This window comes from Alexandromys fortis, unplaced genomic scaffold (genome assembly GCF_014885135.2).
Source record: "Alexandromys fortis isolate MF-2015 unplaced genomic scaffold, M_Fortis_MF-2015_v1.1 scaffold_23, whole genome shotgun sequence".
In the NCBI taxonomy this organism is placed as follows: Eukaryota; Metazoa; Chordata; class Mammalia; order Rodentia; family Cricetidae; genus Alexandromys; species Alexandromys fortis.
Genome location: NW_026067907.1, coordinates 1,397,717 through 1,421,218, shown reverse-complemented (window position 1 = coordinate 1,421,218; position 23,502 = coordinate 1,397,717). Strand labels below are relative to the sequence as shown.

The following is a 23,502-nucleotide window of genomic DNA, read 5'->3' as shown; positions in this document are numbered from 1 at the left end:
TGAGAGATCAATAGGAGGAGTGGAGTGTCACTTCAGCCTCTGGATCTTTCTAGAAGCTCCTCAGAACATCGCTTGCATTTATTTTCCTATTGTATTTCCCTTCCCCTGAACATCCAAGGCATAAAGCAAACTGAATAAATAATTGGCGGTCCACAAATAAACCTATTATTCGCCCTTTAGTGCACAGTATTTGAAGAAGAGATTATTGATGGAAAAATATTCCTTCTTAATAGAGGAATATTGAGTGATGTCTTAGGAATCAAAATAATTTCATTGATCACTGAGCTCTAAGTGCTTTTACTATGTGATGTCTGCATGACAGACACATGTACGCATGTGCTATGTAGTATCCATCCAGGTCTTTTGAGGGAAAAAAAAAACCTGACCAAAAGCACTATGTCAAAGGTTTTATTGTTCTGGGTGTTTATTTTTAAAGGCTATTTCCTAAGCTTCGAGAGAAACACAGAGGGTTAATATGGACAGTTGACAAATCTCAATGTGGCATTGGCACTAATCACATAGCACGTGACTGCTTCCTTTTCTCCCACAGTACCACAGCCAATTCTTGAACAGTTTTTCACTCTTAAAGCAGAAGTGGAGGTCTGCATCCTTACCTGGCACTCTCTTTGCCCAGTTGATCATATGAACCAGCTCCCTGTCAGCCAGGTTGGTCAGTAAGCCCATCATCGAGGCTTCGCTGAAAGGTCTCGAAGGATCGTACTCAGAATAGATCAAGGGCGGTTCGGCATCCAGCAAGGCGCTGACCATCTGGTCAGCTGTCAAGGACAAGGCAGGGCTGTTCTTCTTTGTGTGCTTAATCACAAGAGGGCTCGGCCAGAGGTTGGCGGCCCGCATGTCTCCTGAAGACCCCATGCCATTACTGCCTTCCAAGTCATCTCTCTGGCGCTTGTGTTTCAGCATGCGCCCTCCTCGCCGGTCCTTCCGTATCCCTGAAAATGCAGAAGGACAAAGCACAAGTTCCATTACCTTTTTCTCCTGTGAACTTCAATACAAACACCATCTTCATAGATGAAAGCTCTTTATTAAAATAAATGCTGAGGGCACATGCAAACTCGTAAGTGTTTAGTAACTCTCAGCCCAAATGAAAATGCTAACAGCACTTGTTTGTGGCATTTGCTGATATTCGGGGGTAAAGAATGTCCATGTAACAAGTCACTTCTCTGATATCAAGAGGTGTGCAAATTCCTGAAAATGCATGATGGGATTTCATTGGTTAATAGCAGTCATCTCTAACATACCAGTACTTGTGTGTGTCTGTGTGTGTGCATGTATGTATGTTTGTGTATATGTGTATGTCATATGTGTGTATATCCATGCATGTGTGTCTATGCATGAGTATACATATGTATCTGTATATGTATGTATGGACATGTGTGTGCATCTGTGTATGTTTGTGTATGTGTGTATGCCATATGTGTGTGTATCCGTGCATGTGTGTCTATGTATGTGTATGCATATGTTTATTGTGCATGTTTGTATATATGCGTATTCCATATGTATATACCCGTGCATGTATATCTATGTATGTATATCTGTATGTATATGTATGTGTGGGCATATGTGTACATGTGTCTATGTGTATGCACATGTGTATATATGTCTGTGTATGTATATATGTGTACATGTGTCTATGTATGTATAAGAAATGTTATAAAAATAACAGGATTATAACTAGTTACTCATGAAATATGGCTTAATTTTAAATACTGCATCTGTTAGAGACACCCCTTAATAGCAAATTGACAGTACTTTTAGTAATGAAAGAGTGGAGCACCATGATGGAGTAAGATCTACCAACGACCAAATCCCAAGAGGAACATTGATTTAACAATCATTGGCACACAAAAATAAGGTCAAATAGCAGAGCAACAACAATGCAGTTAGAAATTACCAGCCAGCCAAAGAAGACACTTCTCAAGTGAAGACATAATGGCCAACAAGTATATAAAATGTTCAGCATCACTAATAATCAGGCAGATGCAAATCAAATCCGCGAGAGGCCACCCCTTCCCCAACTGCAGTTAGAAGGCAAACTACCAAACAGATAAAAGACAAGAAACATTGGAGAGAGCGGAGAGTGACGGCCAACCGTGTCTTACCAAAATGCTTTAAAGAAAAAGATAATCAGTCCAGAGAAATAACACAGAGCATATAATAGCACAGAGATAATCAGACTGTGAGAAAACTAGATGCCTAATCGTGCATGGTTCTTGTCATGTATTTTAATCACCAGACAACTCTGTGTGTGAGTGTGTTCCTGCTGCTGAGTGTGCAAACGTGTGTTCATGGATGAGTGTATGGCTGTGCATATGGAGGCCTGAGGCCAATGCCAAGAGTGCCTAGTCACTCTCCACCTTATATTTCAAGTCAGAGTTTCTCACAGGACCTAGAGCTTATGGATTCATACAACCTGGCTGCAAGCAAACCCAGGGACCCCCCTGTCTCCACCTCCCAGTGCTAACCCAGAGATGCTAACCCAGGGACCCTCCTGTCACCCAGTGCTAACCCAGGGACCCTCCTGTCCCCACCTTCCAGTGCTAACTCAGGGATGCTAACCCAGGCACACTCCTATCCCCACCTCCCACTGCTGTGATTACAGGTGTGCTACCTGGCTTTTCCACAGTGCTTGGGATCCCAACTCAACTCCTAGTGTTTGTATGGCAAGCAATTTACTTGAGATCTCCACAGTCCTTCAGCTAAGTTTGGAAGCCTTTGAAATTATATTTTTTTTGAGACAGAGTTTCTCTGTGTAACAGCCCTAGAAGTCCTAAAACTGGCTCTGTACACCAGGCTGGCCTCGAACTTTCTGAGATCTGTCTGCCTCTGCTTCCAGAGTGCAGGGATTAAAGGTACATGCCAACACTGTCCAGCTTGAAAATATTTTATTAATAATAAAAACACATTTACTAGGAGCTAGAAAGATGGCTCAGCTGTTAAGAGCACTGGCTGCTCTCGAAAAGGACCTACGTTTGGTTCCCTGCACCCATATGGCAGCACACAACCAACCCTAACTCTAATTCTAGAGGTTATGGAATGCTCTTCTGGCTTCTGCAAACACCAGAAACACATGTGCACATGCAGGCAAAACACTCACACATATACCTGTCCTCTATCACCTCTCTCTCTCTCCTCCTCTCTCTCTCTCTCTCTCTCTCTCTCTCTCTCTCTCTCTCTCTCTCTCTCTCACACACACACACACACACACACACAATTCACTGGCTAACTTCATCACCTAAATAGACTTCTAACTGGGGGATGTCACAGATGCCAATCTACTCCAGACGCACAGTATGGCCCCCAGTCCCCACGGTAGCTCAGTCAAATTCCCATGGCCACTGCTGTTGAATTAGGAACTGACCCAAGTTTGTCGGTGTTCTTAGTGCTGGGTTTTTCACAAATGCATTTCTCTTTCTAAATATGAAATGTTTGAATAGTTTCCAATCATCCTCTCCCAAGGGTTTACCCACCTGTGACTCTCACTAATTAATTAGAGACCCCAGGGGAGCAGGTGGTCCAATTTTTCTGCTGTGTACTCTTCCCGTCTTTGACTCAGAGTCTTACCAAGAAAAAGGCCATTCTGTTCTGACCAAAGGTTATCGGCAAAAATAACCATTTCAAAGGCCAAAGAGGAACACAAGCGTCTGTATTTCTTACAAAATTCCTTCTCCAAAATTAGATATTGAGTTAGCTATTAAGGTTTAGACTTACATAAAAGGAATTATTATTTTACTAAAATTTTAATACAATTTTTGTTGTTGTTGTATTGAGACAGGATCTCCCTATACAGCTCTGGCTGTTCTGGAACTCACTGTGTAAACCTGGATGATTTTGAACAACAGAAATCTATCTGAATCTGCCTCCTGGGTGCTGGCATTAAAGATGTGCACCACCACTCTTGGCTAACTTAAATATTTTTAACATTGGACACATGAAAAATAAACACCATATATCAACTGTTTTGCCACTCAGGACAGAAAGAATTAATATGAGAACTTCATTCTTGTTCTAATTTGTCAAGAAACTGGAAAAATTTATAGCTGGAATATATTTTAAAGATATAGCTTTACTGTTTAAAGACTAAGTTAGGTATATTAGCATATAATGTATAGAAATTACCAATCCTTCTTGCTCAAAAATTAGCATTTCTTGCAAGTCCTGGAATAAGCAGTTGTGATGATATTTTGTTTGCGCTTTAATAAATTAAGCCTGCCTGAATATCAGAATGTGGAGTGAGCCACTAATTAGTCACACAGGCCAGGCAGTGGTGGCACACACCTTTAAACCCAGCACTCAGGAGGAAAAGGCAGAAGGATCTCTGTGAGTTCAAGGCCACCCCGGACATCACAAAATTGATCCAGTCTAAAAGAGAAACAGCCCAGCAGTGGTGGCTCACACCTTTGATCCCAGCATTAGGGAGATAAGAGACAGGAAGGGATATGGCTGGGCCGAAAGAGGAATATAAAGCAGGAGGAGACAGGAGCTCATTGCATTCAGTCTGAGGATTCGTAGGGACAGGATCGCCCCGTTGGTCTGGGGATTCAGTAGAGGTAAGAACCAGTGGCTCTTGCTCTGCTTTTTTCATCTTTCAGCACCAACCCCTAGATCTGGCTCTGGGTTTTTATTATTAAGACCAATGAGAATTTGTGCTACAGGCAATGATAATCAGAAAGGTTGATTTTTCATTGGATTTAATTATTATTTATTTCATGCAAGTCCTGGAATAAGCAATGATAATAATAAAGGTTGATATTCTGTTGTTTTGAATTATTATTTATTTGATGTGCATGCAAGTATTTTGCCTGCTTTGTGCCTGGTGCCCAGGGAGGCCAGAAGACAAAGTCAGATTCCCTGGGAGTGAACTTACATGGTTGTGAGCCCCACCATGTAGGTACTGGGACTCAAAGCTGAGTCCTGTTGTTTTGACATTGAGCATGTGCTGTGCGTCTCGAGTGATTTATGTGCACTATCTGGGAGGATATTTTAAGGTGATTAGCCCTCACGATAATCTTGTGAGGTAAATCTTCAAAAAAGCTGCTCAGGCCTTGCCTGTGCTGGTTCTCCTTTGCTACCACACACTAACGGGTTGCACCCTGGAGTTCCTTGGTGATTACTCTGTATTCACATGCCACCTCTGAAAGGAAGTTGGCGTTCTTCTGTTTTTCAGAGAAACCCGTTATGAAATGTATTCATTATCATGGGCACAAAGCTAACAAGGACAAGGACCTATAAGTCAAGCAAACAAAGGCGGCGGCATGTCATTGGCCATTGTGCATGACACACATGTCAATAATCTCCCAGTCAAACATGCCGACATCTCGGTTAAGGGAGATGGTTGTCCCGCTCGACTTTGCTCATCAGAGCACCTGTGAAACATCGGGCTCATTGCTGGATGTGGCATATTTAAGAAAAATAAGCCAGTTCCAACTGGAGCAGCTAGAACATTGCGGAGCCGTGGTATCAGGTAACACGATGGACGCGTGAAGAGCGTGAGGAGCCAGCCTAGAGCCTATGGCAGAGGCAAACACACTGCCCTCAGATCCAGGTCCTGTGCTGGTTTAAATGGTGACCTAACAGACCTATGCTAAAACAAAATCTGTATGCAGGAATCGTAGCAGGACTAAGCATTCTGCAGCAGCAAGTCAACCCATGGAATAGAAGCCACTTCAAAAACTCCAAGCTACACCACTGGAGGCTTCCAAGAATACATGTTCTAGACCCGTTGCTGAGATAAGTACCATGACCAAAAGGAACTTGGGGAGGAAAGCGTTTGTCTGGCTTACAGTTTACATCCCTCATCGTTCACTTCCTTGTAGTGTAGCTTCCTCAGGGAAGGAACTCAAGGCAGGAATGAAGTAGAGACCATGTAGGGACACTGCTTATTGGCTTGCTCTCTCTAGGTTGCACAGCTATCTTTCCTATACAGTCCAGGCCCTACCTGCCTCAGGATGCAGCCATGCAGAATGAGCCTGGCCCTCCCATATCTATCTTTTTTCAAGTAATTGACACATAGACATGTACACAGGCCATCTGAGGGAGACAAATCTCCAGCTAAGCTTCTCTCTTCCCGACATCACGCTGATAGCAAATGCAGCTGGGTGATGTGGGAGTCCCCTCTGTGTGCTGTGATTATCATTAATGAATAAGGAAACTTTTTTGGAACTACAACAAGGCAGAACTTAGGTAGGCAGGGAAAGCTAGGCTGAATGCTGGGAGAAAGAAGGGCAAAGTCAAGAGAGACCCCATGGAGCCGCCAGAGATAGATGTGCTGAAACTTTGCTGGTAGGTCACCACCTCGTGGTGATATACAGATTAATAGAAATGCGCTAAATTAATATATAAGAATTAGCCAATAGGAAGTTAGAGCTAATGGGCCAATCAGTGATTTAATTAATACAGTATCTGTGAGATTACTTTGGGACTGAGCAGTCAGGAACCAACAGCTGGGCAGTAGGCTGACTGGAGATTCTGTGTGTGCACATGTCCAGTGAGGAAATTTACTTTCTTGAGAGACTTTACAAGCAATTGGTCAGATGTTTTCATTGGCATAGTCTTTAAAATAAAATAATGTATTGGGCTGCTACTTGGTTCTTACAGTGGGATGACTCAGGGTAGTGAACACTAGCCAAAAAAGAGCCCCAAGTCTGAGATGTAGAGCCCTAAGACACAGATGGCCAGATGAGAGTTGAATATTTATAAAACTACCAAGCAGCCAAACAGAGAAAGGAAGAGTTTGTAAACACCTGCAAATATTCAAATTTATTCCAAAGACATGATGCTCTACAAATGCCAGCATCCCTGCAAGCAAATCAAAATAGAAAATGATACACATTGTTTGGCCAACTGTATGCAGCAGGACCCCAGAGTACAGCCCAATGGGGAAAATGCTCTTCCAGTAAGCTGTAAGTGACTGCATTAGTAGCGGTAGTATTACATCAATATTTTATAAAAGTTCAATTAAACTCTGGCTAGAATTAGATAAACATGGGGGGAGACCAACCTTTGTTTCTATTTCACCCACATGAAGCGAACTCTAAAGGTCAGCCCCAACATCCACGGGCTGGGTCTCTATGGCACACACAGCTCCTTCTTAATTAAACAGGATGAGGTGTACTTCTCCTTACAGCCACAGAGAGCTGTAATCCTCACCCCTCACCACAAAAGTCTGCTGTGACATTGTGTCTCCTGCCCTAGGAAAGCCTCAGTGACATGGCTGCCGAACAATGATGACCCTGATAAATATGCTCACGTCAGAGGGGGAAACCTCATGTGAGCCCTAGACAAAGAAGTCCAGGAAACCAGTGGCTCCTGAGAGAAGAAAGGAGTCCCAGGAGTGAGCCTCTCATTGACTATCCAATAGCAAAATGGGATTCTCTGATATCATGTACACACAAATACCATTACGTGGACTGAACAGGTTACATATACATGCTATTGGGGTGTGTGTGTGTGTGTTTGTAAACAATAACAATCAAAGAGAAAGAGGCCATGCATTTGAGAGGTAGTAAAAGAGTGAGGGTACAGGAGGGATTGGAAGAAGAGCACTGGGGTGGGCTGAAGAGAGGAAACAGAAGGTTGAAATTGATATAATTATAGTTTATATTTTAAGATCAAAAAAAGTGATGGAAAAATTAAAATCCAAAAATCTAATCACATTTCTTCCGGACAGTTTCCAGAATTATTTGTAAAGCACCAACATAAACCTACCTCTTCTTGACTACTTCTTTTTTAACTATCTGAAGAAAAAAGTCAAAAGACTAAACAACTAGTTCATAAAGGTAAAAAAAAAAATAGTTAGATTGTGACAATATTATACAGGAAAGGCACGGCAGTCACAACCTTTATTGTACCGAATGGCACTGTAGCGTGCGGTGCAGTGCAAACAGGACATGCTGTACTGTCATTTAGCAATGAAGATGCCATTTTCGTGACAGTGGAGCTGCCTATTCAGCAGGGCACTCCCAAAGCTGTCGCTGGGAATCAGAGTACCTGCTCCCTACTTATTGGCTCTCAAATTGTGTCACTGACGAGATCATGCTTGCATCTAAGCGAAGTTATCCTCTCAAAAGTCAGCTAACACATAGTGATGATTTCCGTGGTAGAGTCACGCATTTAAATAAAGGGTTAAAAGCCAAACGCTGTTTCATCTGCCCTGTACCCCTGAGATGCAGCCAGTCTGAACTGGGAATATCTTTCTCACATTGCTCCGAGGGCGTGAAAAAGCCACATGTAAGACCTTTAGTGGCTCTCAGTGTACATTTGAGTGACACCAGTCCATCCTGGGGACATTAATTGAAGGTTATTTGCTAAGCCAATTAACCAGGCGACCAGAAAGAGACTGCAAGGCAGAGAGAACATGACCAGAGACCCTAGAAAATCCCAGTCCTGAAGAGTACTTCAAAGACAGCCTGGGAGTCAGGAGGTGGCTAGACAGAAGCCAGAGGCTGCTGGTTCCTGAGGAGAAGGAGGCAGAGGCCATACCAGCTGCTTAGATGGTTATGCCCTGGCCCTAAAATGAAGAATTGATCCTAATGAGTCAAACGCCTGTGACACACTGAGAAATGATTTCTGGTTCGCTGAGGGGTTTTGTTTTGCTTTGCAAAGTGTGTATGGGGGATAAAACCCAGAGCCTGTATGCAATTCAGAGAAGCATTTGACCGCTGGGCTATATACCCAGCCCTTGGTTGGGTTCTTGGTTTACATGGGGCCTTGGTATACGTCCTAGGCTGATTTTACTCTTGTCACGTCGCTGGCCTTGAACTTCCGTCTCCCTGTGTCCACCTCACAGATACTGGGGCTCAGAGGCACACATCGCTGTGCCCACCTAGAGTTCAACTACTCATCTTGCCAGCCTTTAAATTCTTTGATTTGGCCATTGAATCTTGGCCAAAGTTAATATACCGTCTGAATATCCATTAATGATGGAATTTTCTGAATTATCAGCTTCTAATGCCATCTTTCAAATTTTCTTTCATTGGAATGATCTCTTTTCCCTCTTAGTAACCTATGTTTCTAAAAAAGAAAAAAAAGTGAATATCAGTAATTTTCCCCAATTCCCTGCAGCTATTTCAATTATTATTATTTCAGACATTTGCATAATTAATTCCCTTTGTTTTCAAGTAACTTCACATTACCTGTGAGGTATTAAAAAAGACAGAAATATGCTAAAAGCTTTTTAAGTTCAGTATGTTGTAAAGAAACAGGTGTGCTGATTGCTTAAAATTAAAAAAAGATAACAACCTATTAAAGCCACCACAGAAGAGTCTCCTTGCCCCAGTTCTAACTCAGACACATTCACAATGGACTGTGTGAGTTATGGCCTGGTTGGTCTCACCCCCACTGAACAGCAGAAGATGAAACTTGGGCTACCATCCCTGTGGTCTCTCCAAGAGCAGCTCAAGATTAAACCCAAGCCTCCTCAACTCCAGACCCTGTGTATCATAATATATAATATAAAATCCCTGTATCAGGACCGGCTGAACTTTCCCCATTGACACCTATTTGAAATTTTCATGAACCTTAGGTAGATAAGTATATAAAATAGGTATACAAATCAGACATAAATGCATCACAATTCTCAAAGGAAATGTATTTTATGATAATTCCTTGCTGTCCACAATGTTACCATATTAAAGGTGAAATGAAACTCACATAGTAACCGTATGGATGTGGCTGCTTGTCAAACACAACATATTCCAAAGATATGAGTCACTTGCAGATGGGAAATGATAGTAGGAAATGGAAAGGGGGTGTGTTTTTAGTAGTAAAACCATGATGTTTCCTTCCATAAGAGCAGAAAACGTTACACACGCAGAATAGCACTGCAGTTTCTGATTCAGCGTGGCCGTGAAGCTGAGTAGGAGACCTCACCACCATCAGGGGGCTCTCGCCACCACCAGGGAGTCCTCACCACCACCAGGGAGACCTCGCTGCCACCAGGGAGCACTCACCACCACCTGGGAGCCTTCACTGTCACCAGAGAGCACTCACTGCCACCAGGGAGTCCTCACCACCTAGGAGACCTCACTATTATAAATTTTTCGCATAGCCTCATATTTGCTTACACAGGGTCATGATTCCCAGTTTAAGAGGCTTTGCCTTCCATAAACCTTATCATGCAGTTTACATTTTGCAGTCACGGGTTATTGAATTTATCACAGCCTCTCAGGTGCCAAGATGAAGAGGGATGCTTAAAAGAAATCCCACACCAGCTCAGAATTGAGAATAATAGAGGGTTATTTATTTGGGGTAGATTCACAAATCAATATCCTCTGCTGGAGTGGAGAACAGCAACTGAATCTTGCAGCCAGAGAAGAGGCCGGATGCAGGCTTTACATCAGCATAGATAGTATAAGAGGCCATGCCCCAGTGGGCGGGTAACTTAAAGGCTACCAACTGTAGGAATTCCTACAGCACCAGGACCTGTGCATTTAAAACTACCTGCATCATTTAAAACCACTTAACATTCCTTCATGTCAAGAGAATCACCTCAGCTGACCAGGCATTTTCCCCACATATCTGTTGCTTAAATTCCTTCATTTCTACTCAGTGCTGCCATCTGCTATGGCCAATCACAGTCTCCCAAAGGACCATGGGTTTACAAGGATGGGTACCAATCTATGACACTATCGCAAGGTGTCAAAGCTTTCTGATATAAGTCCTCAAGAGAGAAAGTTCGGTCATTGGGGACACTACCTAGAAAGAACAGTTGGGATCCTGGCCCCTTCCTGCCACTGGCCTCATTTCTAAGATGCCATCAAACGAACCAACATTTTGACTATGAGCTCCCTCCACTACATACCAATTTATTAGCACCCAAGAGTTGTAGAGCCAAATAAACACGGGCCAAACTTATGAGCGAGAAGAACCTCTTCCTCTCTACAAGTTGCCTTGGGTATTTTGTTCTAGCAACAGAATAGTGGCTGGCAGGCGATCCTGCTTCTATCTCTATCCCTCCCTTGTCATTGCAGCCTTAATCTGTCACCTTCCTCATCTTCACTTTCCACTGCAATCTAGTTAACTGGTGATGGGTTAATCTCCACAGGGCAGCCACTGTACCGTTTTCTCTCTAAGTCACTCCGTGATCATAGTGGCCTCTGGCAGGAACTAAGGAGTTCTGCCTTAGTTACGTTTCATGTTTCTGTGACCAAGTACCTGACAGAAGCAACTTTAGGGACAAAGGATTTATCCTGGGTGGCAACTCTAGGGGATGTAATTCATTACAGCAGAGATAGCATGATGGTGCCTAGGACCATGCATGGATACTGTATCAGGATTAGGGGATGAAGTTCTTCTAAACAGGAATTTCTAGGATATCATCATGTACTGCTAGACACCTGACATTTAAAGCAATTTATGCCATATAATTTTCCAGTTTCTATTAGTTTCCAATACTTTTAACTGGAGGGCAAGTTAGCACTATCCCTCTATCCCAAGCCCATGCAGATGTTCCCAAGAATTATTTCATTTTTAGATTTTTTTAATTGTTCTTTTATCTTCTCTATTAAGATTCTCTCTCTCTTCCTGGATTTTACCAGCATGGGTCTTACTAGGACTCCCCGTCTTTCTCTGGTAAAGAATAGCAAAGCCTAGGCAGTTTCGTGGATGCTCACCTTACTAGACCTGGATGGAGGTGGGTGGTCCTTGGACTTCCCACAGGGCAGAGAACCCTGATTGCTTTTTGGGCTGACGAGGGAGGGGGACTTGATTGGGGGAGGGGGAGGGAAAGGGGAGGCGGCGGTGGGGAAGAGACAGAAATCTTTAATAAATAAATAAAAAAATTAAAAAAATAAAAAATAAATAAAAGTAAGGCATATATCAGAAAAAAAAGAATAGCAAAGAAAGTTAATAAATTAACTCCACGCTCTCGTCGAAGATCTTGGAGGGGAGACGGTAAGGTATACCTTCAGTGAGTTCAACTCACCACACCACACTTCCGACCTGACTCTCCTCCCATATGGTGAGGTCAAGAGCATAGAGTCCAGAGGCTTGGTTACTCGCCCTCTTAACAAAGGGTTCATTGCTTGCAAGCTGCAGACACTTTCCACAGCTTCCTCCCTTCCACATCCGCAAGCATCAAGATGCTCCATCCTTGTCTATCCCTGTCCGAGGGCTCTCTCCAGTCCATTGTTTCCACCTAGACCTTTAAGGTGGTACTCGGAACTGTACGGCACACCAGTGGCTGTAACAGAGGCAGCTGCACCTCTAAAGGCACGCAGCCCTTCGCAGGCTCTTTGGGTATCGCAGTGCCAAGATACCTGTCTATTCGGTGGAATGGTTTATCCCTAGAGAGTAGTAGGCTCCCATTACAAGGTAGGGAAAATGTTCCTGTTGATGTTACACAAGGAAATAAAACACAAATAAGCATGATTGAGCCTTGGTAGGGTTTCAATAGCTCCACACAGGAGCGTCTTCGGGATTTTTGTCATTCAGAATCACAAAGCATCTTAAGTGATGGTAATTAAGAGAAACTGGGGACTGATGGGAGTTTTCATCATTTTGTCTAGGACTTCAAATTCAGCTGTTGTTCCCAGGCATTCTTCAAACATCATTGAAATAAAAATTGTCAGTACTTGTTAAAATAATAGGCATTTGTTAATTCCTGGCTTCTCAAGTGTCTTCCTACATAGGGAGATTTTCCTAATATATGAGCTGGTAGGAATCAAAATTTGCCTTTCAGTACAAAATAGATAACCACTGCTTTCTGTGGCTTAAGAGTCTAGGGTGAAAGTGGATAGCGTAGGCTCTATGCACAGCCTGTTTCCCCACTCCAGACTGCCCAGCCAAGTGCCAAGTATCTCTTGTCCCACCCATTTCCAAAGTCTGCTCCTTCAATCCACCCATCAAGTCAAACTTAACGCCATCACTTGGAGAGACTGTTTGCATTGCTTGAAATAATTACTAGCAATAATCATTATAATAATAGCTGACATTTTGGTTTTGGGTTTTGTATTTTTGGTTTTTCGAGACTGGGTTTCTCTGTAGCTTTGGAGCCTGTCCTGGAACTCACTCTTGTAGATGAGGCTGGCCTTGAACTAACAGAGATCTGCCTGCCTCTGCCTCCCGATCGCTAGGATTAAAGATGTGCACCACCACCACCCGGCTCACATTTGTTGAGAATTCGATGCATGCCAGGCACTCATCTAAGCTCTTGACCCAAACAACATAGTTTAATTTTCAAAGACACAATGTAAGGTTAGTGCTACAGCATCTCCTTCCATAGCCAAGGAAACTGAGACAGGACTGGGGGTGTAGCTCAGTGGTAGAGCACAGGCCTGTCAAACACAAGGCCTCGTGTTCAATTATCACTACTAAAAGCAGAATCGAAGCAGAGATGGAGAACTGGGGTTTGAATGTAATTACAAAGGCTTCAGGCCCCCACTTAAATAACACATGGCACCTATAACAGGAAACGCTGATGGGTGCAATTTGTGCAAACTTATAGACACTGTTAATCAGTAAAATAAGAGGTTTGTGTTCTGTGCTCTGTTTACAAACGGGTCTGGAAACTCCTGAAGGTCAGTGCTTCTGACGGCCCAGTATAGATGCAATCATGGTCATACAATTGCCGCAATTACCAGTCATAGCGCTTCTTATTAGTGCTTCTAAATTATGTCAAATCGGTCTGGAAACATTTAAAAGTATATTTCCTCATTTTTGCACTAATACTATCATCTACGCACTTTCCATATGAAAAGATCTTAGGTGTTGGGACATGAAGTATATTAAGATGGGCTATTTTTCCCCAAATGTCATAGATGGGCTGGAGAGGGCCTGTCAACCTCAGCTCTCCCAGGCACACCTCCCATGATTTCCTTAAGGACACCAGACCATCAATTCCAGCAGCTCCAAGGTGTGGAACGACAAAGGAAATCATTTAAAAAAGCCAGAAGGGATAGGGGATCACCTGCTGATAAAGAATGGGGGAAGGAAGCATTAGGGCAGTCTGCAATGAAACATAAAACATTCAAAGAAGTCCAGATCTACAGAAATTATCTTTTGAATATGAAAGAAAAGCAATAAATAAAATTAGAAAGTCAGTCAAGAAAAAACTGAGGGACTTTGTTACCAGGAAACTTGACCTATGGAAAAATGTCAAAAATATTGTCCTTGGGGTCAAATGAAAGTGTGTTTAGAGGTCAGAGATCTGCACCTTCGTAAACATTAAAGGGGTCAGACAGAGCCAATGTAAACTGGATGTTTAAAGTTTCTGAAAAGACCCGAAGAAATAACTGTGCTTAAAACAAGAGTGAAGTTCTGGGTGACTGCAATGTCCAGGGAATGAAATGACTGAGAGCAGCGTCCTGGGGACAGGAAGGAAGACACGGGTGCTGTGATGCACCTATGCTACTTGTAAAATGGAATTATGCCACTTCAGCACGTAGTCCCAATTAGCTAAAAATGTACCACATAAATTTCAGCAGAGACACTGCAAAAACATGTTATATGATTGATCCTCTAGGAGTAGAGAGGAAATAGAATTATACAAAGTGCTCAAATGAAACCGGAGAAGAATAAAAAGATGCATCTGGTTGAGGCCAAAATTATTCATCAGTAAGCCCTTTAAGTGTTAATGGTCTGAAGACTTTAATTAAAGACAAAAACTGTCAAGTTGGAGCAACAGGTTTGTACCGAACTCCCCTTGACTATCAAAAATCTGATATGTTAAAAGGAAAAGGTTGTAGGAAGAAATCCTATGCCAATACTGACTAAAAGAAAGCTGTAGTCACTATATGATTTCTGGCCAAAACAGATTACAGAAGGTGACATGGTGAAGCGTTAAGAGGAGATAATTACATAATAATAGAAACATCGATTCCCCAAGTGATATACAAGAGCAATCATGTATGCATCTAGAAACAGTGCTTTAGAACTGAAGGGGAAAAAGCCGAAGCCATGGTTTTGTTTAGAGACTTCTTTCCCCTGTCCATAATTTGCAGTTCAAACAAGCAGAAAATCATTGCTGATACAGTTGAACAGTCTGTCAGTTAGCTAGATCTAATTGCTACTTTTAAACAATAGAAAAATACACATTTTCTCAAGCTTTCATAAAATACAAAATGAGTCAGATTTTGAGCATAAACCACATTAAAACAAACAACAACAAAACAAAAAAAAACAGAAGCCATAGGAAGCACACTTTTCACACCAAAATGAGAATAAGTCAGAAATTGGTAGGTAAAAGACACTTGGAAATTTTTTACGTATTTGAAGTTTAAACAATGCACTTCTAGAGGGCGTGTGGCTTGAAGATGAAGTCTCAAGGAAATTTTAAATATTTTAAATCAAGTGAAAATAAAACTTAAAATGCATTAAGGTGAAGGATAAAGTCCTTAAAAGAAAATTTATAACAGTAAAATATCTATATGAAATAAGAGGGAAAATAACGTATCTGTAACCTAAGATTTGAAACCTCAGGAAAAGACACTTTAAAGGGCTGGGCACCCCAAAGGAAGCAGAAGAAAAAATGACAATTACGCCTGCTCCCTGAGATGATAACAGGGCCCAGAGCCTGTGACCAAACAGGCCATAGTCCCTGGGATGGGAGGGAGTCTAATACTTTCATTCTGCTGCACAGATACAGTGTTAAAATGACCCCTAGTGACTTATTGCTGGGTGCACAGATCTGTGCATTTCTCAGCCCTCACTGGAAAAGTTTCTTCTGGCAGTGGAAGCAGACTGCACAGAGACCCTTAGCTGGACTGTTAAGTATTCATCCCTAAATGGGACTTCCATGGCACAGCGCTCCTTCAGCCAATAGCTGCTGAGATACCAGCCCATTGGGGCATGGTCTCTCTCTCTCTCTTTAAAAAAGCTGCCACTGACGTATTGGCTTTGTGGGAGCCTAGGCAGTTTGGATGCTCACCTTACGAGACCTGGATGGAGGAGGAGGGTGGTCCTTGGACTTCCCACAGGGGAGAGAACCCTGATTGCTCTTTGGGCTGACGAGGGAGGGGGACTTGATTGGGGGAGGGGGAGGGAAAGGGGAGGCGGAGGTGGGGAAGAGACAGAAATCTTTAATAAATTTAAAAAAAAAGCTGCCACTGCCCTCTGCTCACTCTCTGGCTTCCGGCTCCACTTCCGGCGACTAGGCTCCCTTTCTGATTGCGCAGAGGGCTGTTGTCTGGGATGGTGATCTGTAAGTTTTTTTCCCCCTTAAATAAATAACCATTCTATTAATCATAATTCCAAACTGGTGTGGGATTGTTTGTGACTTATGCCTTCAGAACAGGGAGTGGAAAGCTTCGTAGAAGTTGGGGAGTGGGGATGGGGAATGAATTCAAGGGAACAGCGTTTTCTGGACACAACTAGAGTCGCACCTAGGAGCTCACAGTGATTGTGATGCCACACAAAAAAAACACCTGCACAACCTCAAACCAAAGTCCCAACAAGGAGTAAGAGGGCAGACATGAGAACCCAGCACTTGCAGAGAAGCTATTGGCCTTGGGTAGCTGCTGGGAGAAGGAGAGTCAGCTCTCTGTAATGCTGTGACCCCTGGTAGGTCAACCACACTCCAGGGCAGGTCCCATTCCCATGAGTAGTTGGCCCACTGGATTGGGAATAGGGAGAGAACTCAAGATTGGGTGGGTTGGTAGGTGAGGATAGAGAAGTTGGATGTGGGAGACATGGGAGTAAATATGATCAAAATATATTGTATAAAATTCTCAATGAATTAATAAAAATGCCATTAAAATAAAATTGAAAACAAGAGTAACAGAAATCAGTTAAATATAAACTATGTCTTCATGAAGATAAGGTGATAAACTCCAATCCAAGATAATTAAGAAAGAGGAAAGTCATAAATTATCAGTCATAAATATAAGAAGAGTTACCATTAGCGATCCCATGGACAATAAAAAGATAATGAAGGCATAATATAACATCAATAATTAATACCTTTCCAAAGGAAAAAACTTCGAGAACCACATGGTTTTAATATGATTTCTACAGCACATTTAAGAAATAACAAATGCAAATTCTTTATTATATTTTCAATAAAAACAGAAGCCATTAAGTCTCCTGATAGGTACCAGGATAACAAAAATCTAAAATACTGGTGTAACTAATATTGCCAAGACTGTAGAGCTGTTGAAATGATCGTTTCTTGCTAATGGGAACACAAAGCTGTGGAGCTACTTTGAGAGACCACATGGCAGTTTCTTACGAGTCAAAGCACCATCTGACCACGTGATGTAACAGACAGCTCTCTGAGTCTTCTACCGCATTGAAAACACGCTAGTACAAAAGTCTGTGGGGAGATATTATGGCAATTATATTCTTAATTTCCAGAGACTGGAAACAACTAAGATGTCTTTCACAACTGTGTATTTTTTGAAGGTACATATGAAAGAACACTAATTTTTTTTTGCTTAACAATGAGCTATCAAACCATGAAAAGATGAGACCAAAAGTGGTGCATATGGCTAAGCACAAGTAGCTAGACTGAAATATTAATATGTTGCATGGCAGTAACGATAAGCTATCCCAGAACAGATACTACCAGAATGATCTAGAAAAAAAAAAAACAGGGCTTGCCAAGAGTCTACAGTATCTGACAGGCAAAGGAAACACAGGAGATTTTGTAGATGAGAGAAAGTAATTATGGTATATAAATTATATATTTATAAATGACTATATAAATTAGTTAATAGATGCAGTATATCCTTCTAAGTAGTTTATTATTTAATCCATTTCTGTGTAAATGGAACATAACTTCCCGTCTTTGAGAGTGAACTTCCACATTAGCCTCTTTCAAAGACCAATATAGAAAGAAGAAAACAGCAGCCAGGTGGTGAAGGAAGCATCCACAGAGGCTGGCCATGTTGGCACAACACTCATCGTGCAGTGTAATAAGAACCATGTTCAATTCCTCCCAAACAGACTGACCTCACTCCAGCCACATGAGAAACATCACGCAAATTTAGTTTCATAATAATGATTGCAGTATAGAAGTAGAAGATGAACATGCTGGTCTTGATGAAAAATATAGCCACCAAACGCCTAGAAGTCAAAACTGTAAGATTCTATCTCTGTTACTAAAAAGCATTGCACTCCAGTATTCAGACTCAGGGTCAGTAATTGTGCACACAAGCTCAAACCATGCAGCTTGCCTGTTTCCTAAAGTGTCCGCGCATGCGTGCATACCTACGCGCATGTGTGTGTATGTCTATAGTGGCATATATGTGTGTGGAGATGTGCTTATGTGTATAAGTATGTAATATGCACGAGGTATGCATGTGTGTGCAGGAGGCTTACATGTGTATGCATGTGCATGTGTACATTCGTGTGTGTGTGTGTATGCGTGTGTATATGTGTTTGTGTGAATGTGGCTAGTTATTCTTTCTCCGTTGCATGCTCTTGCTCTGCCTGCTTATCTCTTCCTCATCTGCTTGAGTCCAGACAAATGCCTTTCCCTCCAGGACATCTTCTCAGACTCTCAGGACTAATCAGTCAACCAATAGCACACAGCGCCTCTCCTGCTTGTGGAAATTAAAATTAAAACATCCCCTTACTGGTTAATGTTTTTGATTATGGAGCTCGAGTCGTGTTCGATGGGGGAAGGGATATCATGCTGTAAGCTTGCTTATAAAATCTAACCCAGTTCTGTCCCAGGCCTCGTTAGCCATCAGACTGTGATTATAACAATTTCCAGAGCTAATACTCTCAGAAAGTTCTAGACCATGACAAACACTGCTGCAATCATATTCATTCCTGGATGATAGATTACATAATCCCCCCAATTCTAGCCCATTCGCACTAATTTTCCCCCAGGGGGAAAGGAAAAGGAGAGCGAACCATTATTGTGTTCTAAAAGTGTAGCTTCCATTTTTCTTCCTTTACACAATTTTAAATAAAAAAAAAACTGCTCCAGTTAAAAAGTAAAATAATCGCAACCAACGACCACAGAGAGTTCAGTTCCAGATACCAGGTGTGCAGACATCTGCATTCCCACCATCGCTTTTGACCCAAATCTCTGCTAGGCTGCCAGGGGTAGCTATCAGTTCAATACTTACACAGCACTGGGCGTAACTGACAATCATAATTTTAAAAAGCATAATAATAGCTCTCATATATTAAATGTATCAGAGACATTGCCGGTTACCGATAATTTTCTTTAGGACTTCTCAAAGCAGACTGTGGGGGTTTAAGAGACATGTCCTTATAGGCTCTGGTATTTGAACCCTTGGTCCCCAGCTCGTGGCACTGTTGGAGGAAGTTTAAGAGGTGCGGCCCTGCTGGAGGAAGAGACATCATTGTGTGGGGAGGGGGACTTTGAGAGCTCAAGGCAGTGTTCTCAATCTTCCTGATGCTGTGACCCTTTAACACCGTTCCTCATGCTCTGCTGACCCCCAACCTTAAAATTATTTTGTTGGTACTTCATAACTGCAATCTTATTACTATTGTGAATAGTAACATAAATATCTGATATGCAGGACATCTAATATGCATATCTGATATGATATCCCAAAGAGATCATGACCCACAGGTTGAGAGCCATTGCCTTAAAACCTTGCACCATTTCCAGTTTGTTCTCTCTGCTTCTTGCTTGCATTTGAAGATGTGAACATTCAGCTTCCTGCTCCAGCTTCCGTGCCTGCCTGATGCTATGCCTCCCCACCATGATGGGATTTAATGCCTAAGCCCAAACACACCCTTCCTTCTCTAACTTGTCTTAGTCATGGTGTTTTACTCCGAAACTGAAAAGCAACTACCACACAAGTTTGTCCGATGAAGCACAAACTTTACTTTATGAAGTCAAGGTAGGAACTTCAGATAGTCTTTCTGAGCTGACTCCTTGGTAGAGTAGTACAGCCTAAAGAGTCTGGGATCTCAGTTTGTGATCTTATTTTCCTGCCCTTCCCCACCACCAAATTTTATTCTCATTATCTAAGTTTACCATAAGTCCCTTAATAGTGAGGGAGAGGTTGGGTATATGAATGAACAAAATTGGATTGATTCACAAATTCAATTTTCTTTCAAATTAATCAGTCACCAACTCTCCCACCGGGCTACTGTCCCAACCATGAATTAACCTCACCTTCTCCACGGGCCCTTTATCAATTAACCCTGTCCTTACCCAGCCCAGAAGTCTGCCTCGCAACTTCTCAGTAAACATCACATTTATGCATGACCACAATGTCCCACAGTGTCATCTGCCACGGCCCAAATTCAAATTCACTGGCTAGTTGTCTGAACACAGGAACTTCTAGAGTGATTAGCCATGGTCAACCAACTGTGCTTGAGTTTGTGTGGGGCTGTATGGGAAATGGTTCCTCCAGGGAGTGCGGGAGATTAATTCCTTCCTGTCCTCTAACCCTAAGATTCCATCAGGTTTGCTCGGAGTCTCCCATTTGCAAGAGGAAAATCAGGGTGGCTGGTTTTCACATCCCCCAGCCCAGACTAAGTTTTTCTTGTTCAAAGCCCTCCGCTAGCTAGCTAGCTTACTGTTTGCTATGGCAATAAGAACTTGCCAATGAGAGACAGGAACAGCTGCCGCTGTGTGGCTAGAGAGAAGTAATTAGCACACCGCCTGGCCATGCCTGCCCCACCACTGGGCATGCTTGACAAATTCACAAGAGCCCTGTGCTGCCCTGGAGACAGCCAAGGACCTAACTGGAAACACTTGACACGCACACCACATGATCCCATGGAAACTTTTCTCTGCAGTTACCGTGTCTTTGCAATTGCAATCAGAAACAACCATATGTATACACAGATACAACTTTAAAACTTAAATCTTGTACCAAGCCAGCACACGGGGAGCATACACCTCTCTGTGTTAACCAGCTCACACTGGAAATGTATGAGTTCATTTGATTATGTTTTCTCCAAATGGAATCTAAAGAAAGCATTATGCCATCCCTGTCCTGACTGGTCACTCCCGTGTCCGTTGTGGAAGCTGAAGCTACCAAAGATGGAGTCCTCATGCAACACTGAAATGCTTCTGCGTTTTCCCAGAGGTCCAGGCAGAGAACACGGACAGGCTAAATTCATTATAGGTTTCTATACCTTGGTATGTGTCCTACATTAGGTTGCATTATCCCAATGACGAACGCCGAGCAGTAAGTACTAAACAAGGAGCTGGCGACCAACAGATGCGCTAGCTTTCTGTACTTCCATCTCCTCTCGAAAGCACAGTGTCCGCTCTTAAAACCCCTGTGTATCCTATTTAAATGAAAATTCTGCTAGTAAAACCTTGTTTCCAGAGGCATCTGTGACACGCTGTTCTACGAGGATCTGATTTATTAATAACAAAATTTATGGAGTGAGGAGAACAGCAATCCATGGCCTTCTTGCCTGGCTTCAATTCCCTGTACTATCTCAGCAATGAGCCTCCTACTGGCAGGCATTCTGCAGCCAAAAGGAATAAATAAGACACCCAGGTTCGGCCTGTGAAGTTCTCTCTCTCTCTTCTCCCATTCCCTAACAGTTCTGCGACTCAGACGTGCCATTTCTCCTTCTGTAACTTGGAAAAGAAACAGTTGGTCTCTCCCAATGCCCCATGTGTCTCATTTGCCTCATGCTGCTGAGGGAAGCGTCAGATACACAAAAAGTCCCTCTTGTCTTTAATTTGGTCACGGATGAATATTCCCAGCCTCTTCTGAGCTCCCAGCACTCAATGACATTCCCACAGTCAAGAAGTCCCTGTCTGTGGGCCATCCACACACAGCAGTCCCATCCTGGATCCCAGTTCAGCACAGCTGATGGTTTTGTGGATGAAGTGGGTGCATGTCTAGCTCCTGAGGCTTACCAATGCATCTTCCGCTGAGTAAATTCTCACTTAGGAACTCCTGCACTTCAAACACGCTTGCATGCTCTACAGTACCGAAGCGCATAAGCCTCTCGGTGAATAGTAGTTAAGTGGCATATATAGTTCATCGTGATATTCACTGAAATCATCGGCGTTAACAAGAAGAGCTTCTAAAATATTGATCTGACAAATACAAGCAGCACTAGAGGATGCAGACACAGTGAGAACTACCAAGTCAAAGAGACTAGGAAGTTCTGCTGTAATTTTAAGGGTGGTGTCATCGAAAGCAAACATCTCCCTTTTAACACTGACACCATGAAGCAAGGCTTTTTCAACATGCTCATTTCCAAAGGAATAACCTTCTGGCTCAAGCAAAGACTCTCACTGAAAAGTGTCAATAATAGGGAACATTTCTTTGTATACTCAATAGCTAACATGTGCCTTCCTAAGTCATAATCCACACATCTCTGAATTAACCCAGCCCATACCATTCAAAGACTAGATTCCAATGAGAACAGGGGCCCTGTCCTATGACCAGCCTCTCCTCCATAGAATCCCCATATTCCTTTTCTCTGACTCTACTCCAGTCTGAACAATCCTCATCCAATCCAAAAAATAGCAGATGTAGCATCCTGCAATTTATTCCTGAATTTCAAATATCCCACCCAATCTGATTTGAAGCCCATAATTCATTCTTAAAGGTTCTCACACACTTTGCAGAAGAGTTAGTGTATCTTCATGGAGGCAGCACATTCACGTCTGTTCTTGCTCACCAAATAACAAGAATCCTTTGCTGACAATTGCTAGTGCAGAAATGATATTAAAAAGATCTTAAAGGAGCTTGTTTATCAAATACCAACTGATAAATACACACTGCTGCCAAATAATTATCCTTTGGTAGTAAGATCATTAGCAAGCAGACATAAGTGCCACCATCATACAGAACACAGAGAAGAGAGACACAGGATGGAGGGTGGAGAGTGGAGGATAGAAGATGATGGGGATGGGGGATGAAAGATGGGGTATAGAAGATAGAGGATGAGGGTTGGAGGATGGGAGTGGAGGATGGAGGGTGGGTGGAGGATGGAGGATAGAGGTTGGGGGGATGGAGGATGGAGAATGGGGATGGAGGATGGGAGATGGGGATGAGGGATGAAGAATGGAGGATGGGGCAGGGGAGAGAATGAACTTTGAATAAAATGCAAAAGTTAATATCCATAACAGTTGGGAGTGCAGAAAAATGCAAATCAGCCAGAAGAGTCTTAAATTTAAATAAGATGGGCCAGAGAAATGGCTCAACAGATAAAGGTGCCTGCCACCAAACCCAACAGCTTGTGTTCAGTTTCAATACCCAAGAACCACAAGGTGGAAAGAGAAAACCAACCCTGCTAAACCTACACACACATGTACACACACACACACACACACACACACAAACCATGGCACACATGCACCTACCAAAAAAAATAAAGGAAAAAAGGTAGTTAAGAATGGAAAACAAAGAAAATGTAATATAAATAGGTAAATAAACTAGGTAAAATGCATTCTCAGCTTTAAAAAAATCTATTCAATCGTAGTCCAGCTGGCCTTGGTGAGCTCACAATAGATCAGCCCCACTGTCTCCGTGGGTGGGTGCACCCCTCGTGGTCCTGACTTCTTTGCTCATATTTTCCCTCCTTCTGCTCCTCCTTGGGACATTGGGAGCTCAGTCCAGTGCTCCAGTGTGGGTCTCT

The 23,502-nt window shown here is 42.6% G+C and overlaps 1 protein-coding gene across 9 annotated transcripts in view; it reads right to left on the bottom strand.

The window, feature by feature from the left end:
* The window catches only part of Esr1 (estrogen receptor 1), a 343,514-nt gene that overhangs the window by 131,005 nt on the left and 189,007 nt on the right, over positions 1 to 23,502 (bottom strand). For all 9 annotated transcript variants that reach the window (XM_050135642.1, XM_050135643.1, XM_050135645.1 and 6 more), the window contains one exon: positions 615 to 950. In XM_050135642.1, the coding sequence (XP_049991599.1) occupies positions 615 to 950 (336 nt within the window). The remainder of the gene's footprint in view (positions 1 to 614; positions 951 to 23,502) is intronic.